The sequence below is a fragment of the Agelaius tricolor genome, unplaced genomic scaffold (genome assembly GCF_023055355.1).
Source record: "Agelaius tricolor isolate 1412-34295 unplaced genomic scaffold, bAgeTri1.0.p SCAF_50, whole genome shotgun sequence".
NCBI lineage: Eukaryota > Metazoa > Chordata > Aves > Passeriformes > Icteridae > Agelaius > Agelaius tricolor.
The window spans coordinates 226,825-234,313 of NW_027269310.1; the positions used below are offsets into that span (position 1 = coordinate 226,825).

Sequence of the window (7,489 nt, forward strand, 5' to 3'; positions counted from 1 at the left end):
ACATATATCTATAATATATCTATAATATATATATTAAGGTCTTATTATACAATAAATACATATAGTTATTTAGTATATTGATATTTCACTGGCACAAATGCAGCTGAGCTCAAGATTAAAACCTTCTGCTCTTGCTCCATGTGGGAGCATTCCAACAATAATTGTTCCTTCTGAAGGTGCTGTTTCCATTGGACTCTTAACAAATTCATCTTTGTCTGCCCAAACCCACAAGTCCTTTTCCTTTTCCATGTGCAGATTTTGGATGCATTTGAAGACATCCAGGGCTGCAGCTTCTTTTACCCGACTGCCCCACTGCTGCCACGGGGCTCCCACCTCAGCCCACTCCAGAGCCAGGGAACTCCAGGGAAGGGCTTCCCATCTGGGAATTTCTGATGGCACTGATGCCTCACATTGACATTGAACAAGTGACATTTGGTTGGGATCTGGCCAGACTGGGCCAGTTTGGTTTGACCAGTGGCCAAAGTCAGCACCAAAGACACAGACTCCAACTGAAGGAATCAGTGTCATTTCCTGCAGTTCAGAGCAGCAAAGAATCACAAAAGGAGCAGCTCAGCAATGCACCCAATCATCCCCACCAAAGATTGCCTGCAGTGATTAAGAAAGATGCAGCAGCATTTCCCCTCAGCCTTTGCCATCCCCCAGATGCACACAGCAGCTGGGGAAGCTGTCACAGCCAAGGGCTGCAGAGCCACTCCTGGGCACTGGCAATTCCTGCAGGTGCCTCCAGCCCCAGCTGAGGCTCCAAGCCCGCTGGGAGAGGGCCCAGCTCTGACAGTGCTGCATGAACAAACTGACAGCACTGCTAGTGTGCCAACATCTGCTTTCATCCTCCTCTTGGCTCCCTCCCAAAGCCTGGCCAGGCCTCAAGGAGGAGCCAAGGCAGCTGACTTTGATCCTTCAGCCCCACACAAGGCCAGATGTCAGATTTCATGGCCTTGTCTGGCTTCTAAATACACAAAGGTCCATCCATGTTTCACTAAGGAGTGGCTACATCTATCACAGTGCTAATGACCATGCATATCTCAGCAGGGAGCAGATACAAAGATAACCTTTGCTTGGAAGGTTCCTCCAGAGGCCACCTTGGGCTCAGGGCCTGCTGTCCAGGCCTCACTCAGGGCTGCTGTGCAGGCCTTGGCACTTCAGGGACGTGCTTTAGTGCTGGGCTTGGCACTGCTGGCTGAGCGGCTGCACTGGGTGAGCTCAGAGGGCTTTTCCAACAGAAAGGATTCTGTGATTCCATGATGAGATCCGCTGCATTCAGCTGGAGCTATTTCAGCAGCATTACTTTGCTCCAGAAGTTCCCTCTTGCCCAGCTCCTGTGGCCTGAGGCTTCAGCTCCTTCAGCTCCTGGTGCTGAGCTGCTCATGCTGAACGAGAGCACTCGGAGAGACGAATCCAGTCCATCCAATTCCTTCTGGGACACACAGAGGGGAGGCTGTGCAAACAGGAGCATTGTTTGCTGTGGCCTCCTCTCTGCCCTTCACGCCTTCCAGCGCTTTGAAGCAGCCAAGAGCTTTCTCCAAGAGTGCAATGGAGCAGCTGTTCCTGCTCGCGGGCCTGGCTCTTCCCAGTCTCTGCCCTTGCCTGCTTCTGTCCCTCTTGCTGTGCCCTCTGTTCCCCCAGGGCTGCCTGGCTGCTGCCCAGGACTGTGGCACTGGCACAGATCCAGTGCTCCAGAGCCTCCTTTCTGTGCCCCTGGAGCTGCCTGGGCACAGCAGCCTTTTCCATCTGGAAGCTCCCCATGGACAGGGAGTGCCCAGCTCCGTTCCTTGCACAGCCTCCAGGAGCCCAGGGCTGCCATCTCAAGTCCCTGCTGGCACTGGGGGCTCCCAGGTGCCTCAGGCTGCTCTGACACCGCTGCACACGGGAGGGAACAGGGCCAGGGGCTGTGCTGAAAGTCAGCTCCATCTGCTGCTGCTGCTGCTGCTGCTGCTGCTGCTGCTGTGGGGTCATTTGTGCAGCCCTGGCCCAGAGTCAGGGATCAGATGCTGCCAGTCTCTTCCAGCCCTGGCTGCTCAGAGGTTGGGCCTTGGAGCCTCAGGTGGCCAAAGGCAGCTGCTGCTAGGCCCTCTGTGTGTGCCCGTGTTCAGCAGTGCTGCTCCATCAGTCTGTGCCCAGCAACGGGGAAAAGCCTCAGCCCTGCAGGGCCAGGAGCTGCCGGGCTCTGCCTGAGCAGCTCAGCCAGCAGGAAGGGAGCTGCTCCACACAGGAACCAGGAGCAAAGGACACTCCTTTTGTAGGACATGTTTTCTATTTAAAGGAAAAAAAGGCAAAAGAAAAAAAACTATATAAAATGTGAAAGATGAAAACAAAACCCAAGTGTTAGTGAAAAACTTCTGAAACTTTGCATTAAGAGGTAAATGATCTTTTTTAAAGGGGAACTCAGTTATTTACATTGTAAATGTGCTGATGGCATGGATCCATCTTACTGACCTCAGCAGCCTTTGAAAAGATTCTGGGCTTTGTTTCCAACATTGTCATTTGAAATTGTGCTCAAAGCAAGAGGAAATTGCTTTGTGCCCTTCCCGCTCCAAGCAGGACTGGGAATGGAAACTCTGTCAAAGCCCAAATCCTTTAGAAGATGCCCTTCCTTCTCAGCCTGGGAAGGAGCTGCACATTCCCTTTGAAACTGTCAGGGATTTCTTAGAGACACAAAGTGCCACTTAGGGCTTTTTGCTCTGGTTGGGCAGTGCAGAAGGGCAATTCTCCATCCATCAGCTTCAGACTGCACTGCCTCAGGAACACGGCCCACTCGCCAGCTTTGGCCCACTCAGGCACATCTAGAGGAGGAAGAAAGTGCAATTGCACAATTCCAGCCAATCAAGAAGGAAGAATGGGACAGACAAACACCCTGTGCAGATCCAGGCGTTCAGCTGGGACTGTGGAGGGTTTGGGTTCTTGCCAATTGGATGTGTGTCCCCAGCTGCAATCTCTGGGCCTGCAGCAGAGTCTCACTCAGCTGCCAAAGCAGAAAGCTCAGGCGCTGTGCTCGCAAGGGGCTCGTCTGATGCAAAGCTGTCAGAGCAATGGGAGGGCAGAGCCAGCCCAGCTGGGCCCAGGGCTGAGCCCAGCAGAGCCCTGGCAGAGCCCAGAGCAGCCTCAGCAGCCGCAGAGCCCGGCTGCAAGGAGAGAAAGCAGAAAGTGCCCGTCAGCTGAGGGCTCCTGTGCCCTTGTGCCAAGGCCTGCGGGGCCCAGGCCATGCTGGCTGTGCCCAGAGCTGTGCCCAGAGCTGCCCATCCCTGCTGCCTTTGGCAGCAGAGCAGGAGGGCAGGACATGTGCCCAGCCTGCAGCCAGCCACGGCACATCCAGCCCTCAGCAGCTGCCCAGAGCAGGATGCTCCTGTGCTCGCTGCCATCTCCCAAAAGCTCTGATCCCACCCTGCCAAGCACACAGGGACCCACCTCACGCCAGCCACGGCTGCAAGAAAAGCTGCTCCCAAACCACGTCCTCAGCCTTCTCCAAGGCCACCGCCCATCCACGCCACAGCTGCTCCCAAGCACTTCCCCATCCACACTGGACCACCTGGAACGCTTCCTCTGGAAAAACAAACAACACATTCTTGAAAAGAGATTAGAGACAAAAAGGGAAAACAAGAAAAACGGGAAAAAATCTTATCTCTGTCAGGGCCTTGAGGAAGGCCCAACTCCTACATGGTAGGGAAAAACCCAGCCATGGCTGAGGGAAGCCCACACTTTCTCACTTCCACCCTGCAGAGCAAAGCAGCCCCTGCACAGCTTCTGGAGTCCCACCTCTGCTCCCACCACGGGGCTTTGCTTGTGTCGGGCTGGCTGCCCCATCCCCAGCCCCAGCCCAGGCCACGGTGGCTGCCTGGGGCTGTTGGCAGGGCCAGGAGCCCACTCCCATTTGTACCCAGCCCAGCCCATGCCCCAGCCCTGCCAAAAGCAGCTGGGCAGCGACTGAAGAATGAGTTGCATCTGCCCCAGCAGAGGGGGAACCTTTGCTTCCCAGCCAGGCTGGGCCATGCCCAAATCTGGCAGCATTTCCCCGCGTGGGGACTCACCTGCAAATTCCCTGTGGAGTTTGGCTTTGAAGAAGGTGCCAGAATCAAAGTCCATCACCTTCAGCCTCCAGTGGCCAGGCTGAGGAAGAGCTTCTCATCCTTGGTGCCATCCTGGCTGTCTCCAGCAGCAGCAGCAGCAGCAGCAGCAGCAGCAGCAGCAGCAGCAGCAGCATCCCCACCCGGTACAGCTTCTCCAGGGGCTCCTGCTCCTTCCCTGGGGGCAGACCAGGCTCTCAGGGCTCTGCCCAGGGCCCCAGCTGTCAGGGAACCAGCACAAGCAAAACCAGCTTGGATGGCGGCCACCAGTGCTGGGCAGAGCAGCTCAGCTGCAGCACAAGGGCTGAGTGTGCCCATCCCATGACCCTGTGCAGTGACACAGGCAGCACAAAAAGGTCTGGGTTCCTTTGCTTCTGATTGCCAAGGCATGTGTGGAGCTGCAACTTACCAGGGCCCTGGATGAAAGTGTGCCTGTGGCTCTCTCCCTTCTTCTACGGCCGAGGAATATCCTGCACCCAAGGATCACAGAACAGGTCTTCTAATGTGGGTCTTTCCAAGGAGTTCACGGATAAACACCACCTGATCAGATCTTTGCACTCTGGGCAGAGAAAGCAGAAAGTGCCGGTCAGCCAGAGAAGGCTCCTGTCTGCTTTGCCCCACTATTGCCATGCCCAGGCCTTGCTGGATGCACTCAGGGCTGGACCTAAACTTTCCCATCAATTCCCTGTTTTGGAGGAGAGCAGGACATGTGCCACCTCCTCAGCAGCTGCCAGAGCAGGATGCTCACGAGCCCGCTGCTGGCTCCCAGCACTGGGATTCCCCCCGTGCCCAGAGAAGAGGATCCACCTTGAGAGAGCCCTTGTGGCAGCGGGAGCTGGCCCCAGCTGAGGTTCCGGCCCCTCCTGAAAGGGTGCTCCCCGCAGACCATCTGGTGCAGCAGGATGCCCAGGGACCAGATCGTTGCTGCCTCGCCATGGTACCAGCCAAAGTCGTTCCATTCCAGGGGGCTGTAGGATGGTGTTCCTATGGAATACAGATGGAGTTCAGCAGGGGGATGCTGCTGCTCCCAGAGCCTGGCCCCAGCATCCCTGGGCCTGCGGGGGCTGCATCAGTGGCACACAGGGTGACCACTGCCCTCTCGCCAGCACCTGGGACTTGTGCACAAACTTAGGCTTGGAAAAGAAGTCACTGGTGTCAGAAGAGGGCAGAGGAAGCCCTGGCTAAGCCTGACCATGACAAGCAAAGGAAAAACCCTCTCTGTGCTGGGGAAAACATGCCCTTATCCTCCCTGCCTGCATTGCCCCAAAAATATTAGGAAGCCAAGGCAAACAGGGCGAGTTGAGCAGTGCAAGCCCTTCCTCTCGCCTGCACACCAAACTGGCTGGGGCACAGGTTCCGCCCCCCTCTCTGCTACCCCCACCCACGGGGGTTTTGGGCGGGCTGGCTGCCCCAGCCCAGCCCCAGTCCTGGGCAGAGTGGCTGGCAAAGGCTGCCAGCAGGGCTGGAAGATGGCTCCCCACCCAGCCCCGCTCTAAAGCAACTCAGCTGAAGACTCAGTCCCCTGACTGGCAGCAAAAGGGAGAATCCCCGCTGCCACAGCCACCTTGGGCTGGGAGATGTTGGGCCATGAGATCCCGGGACCAGGAGTACACCCTTACGTGGGCTCACCTGCAAAGTGGGTGTAGGCTGTGTCTTTCAGGTAGGTGCCACAGCCAAAGTCAATCAGTTTGGCCTGCCCGGTGGCCAGGTCAAGCACGATGTTCTCTGGCTTGATGTCGCGGTGCAGGACCCCGCAGCTGGTGCAGTGCCGCACGGCCTCCAGCACCTGGCGGAACAGCTCCCGCGCCACCTCCTCGGGCACGAACCGCAGTGCCCGAATGACACGATGCAGGTCCTGACACCGCTCTGGCCGCTCCATCACCATCACGATGTGGTTGGGCAGCTCGAGCCACTCCAGGAGCTGCACCACGCCGGGGAAGCCAGTGGACACCTTGGCCTGCAGCACGATCTCCAGCGGGGCCCTGCTGCCGTCGGGCTGCGGGAGGAGCACGATGCCCTCAGTGGGGCCGATGCCGTGCCAGGCCTGGGGAAGCCCTGAGCCAGCCCGGGATGCTCTGCGCCCTGCGCTGCGCCCACGCCCGCTCCCCCTCGAGGCGTCCTGGCGGCTTCCACCGTGCCGGGCCTCGGCTCATCCCCGCCCGGCAGCCCCGGCTGCTGCCGCTGGCCCCGCTCACTCACCAGCTCGCCCCAGTGCCGGACGCGGTTCCGTGGCACCCTCTTGATGGCCACCTGCAAGCCAAGGACAGCAGCGGCCTCAGCTCGCCGCCCGCCCTGCCCAGCCCCATCCTCCTCCTCCTCCTCCTCCGCCCCCTCGTCCTGCGCCCGCCGCCGGCCCCGCCGCTCACCGGGGCGCCGTCCGAGAGCCGCGTGGCCGCGAAGACGCTGCCGAATCCTCCGCGCCCCAGCAGCGAACCCAGGCGGTAGCGCTCCTGCAGGGCCTCGGGCGCCGTCCCTGCGGGCGGGACGCGGCTGTCAGCGCTCGGCCCGGGGCCAGCAACGGCCCCCGAGCGCCCCTCAGCCGCCCCGGGCCGGCCATGCCGGGGCGTTCGCTCCTCGCAACGCGGCATGGGAGGCTCGGGGCCGGCGGCCGCGCTGCCGAGCGGCGGAGCTCGGGCCGGGGAAGCCGCAGCGGAGGCGGCGGCAGCGGCCGCGCCGCCTGTGTCCTCCGCGGGCCCCGGGAGGGGCCGGGGCCGGGGCCGGGCTCGGGGCTGGAGCCTGCCTCGGGGCCGGGGCCGGGGCCGGGCTCGGGCCAGGCGGAGGCGAAGGGCGGCGATGCCGCCCCCGCACACGGCACTGATGCCCGCCCAGCAGCGCCACCGCCAGTAGGGCCAGAGCCGGGCGGAGGCGAGACCGCGGCGGGACGGGCGGGGCCGGGCACGGGGCAGCCCCGCCCGGGGCCGGGGGCGGGCCGGGGGCATGGCCCGGCCCGGCAGGGGGAGAGGGAGGCGGGGAGAGGAGAGGGAGGCGGGGAGAGGAGAGGGACGCCGGGCAAGGGACCCCGGGAGAAGGGTGCCCGACGGCGGGAAAGGGAGACACAGAGACAGAAAGAGAGAAAGACCAAGAAAGAGAGACAGAGAAAGAAGGATAGAAAGAGAAAGATCGTTATAGAATATCTGCTTTTCTGCTTCTGCCGCTGCTGCCGCCGCTGCTGCTGCCGCCGCTGCCGCCGCTGCAACTGAAGCACCGGGGCCGTTCGTCCCCGTGTCCGTTCCCCGCTCGCCCCACGAGCCCCACGTTCGAGCCCCGCGCGCCCCGGGCACAGCCCCTGAGTCTGTCCAAACACGGGAACTTTGCAGCCTTGAGCCCAGGTGCAGAGCCCTGACTCCTGCACACTGGCACAGCAATCCCCTCGCTTGCTGCTCTGCATTGGCCTGGCTGAGGGGCAAACA

General features: G+C 60.4%; 1 protein-coding gene across 1 annotated transcript; it reads right to left on the reverse strand.

Annotated features, from left to right (window-relative positions):
• Positions 1 to 4,531: 4,531 nt before the first annotated feature.
• Positions 4,532 to 7,036, reverse strand: LOC139604357 (serine/threonine-protein kinase pim-1-like; the record flags this gene model as incomplete). The annotated part of the gene is made up of 5 exons (XM_071455534.1): positions 4,532 to 4,638; positions 4,887 to 5,063; positions 5,709 to 6,075; positions 6,279 to 6,329; positions 6,446 to 7,036. Coding segments are annotated over 5 exons (1,293 nt in total), but the record flags the coding sequence as incomplete, so codon positions are not given.
• Positions 7,037 to 7,489: the final 453 nt, after the last annotated feature.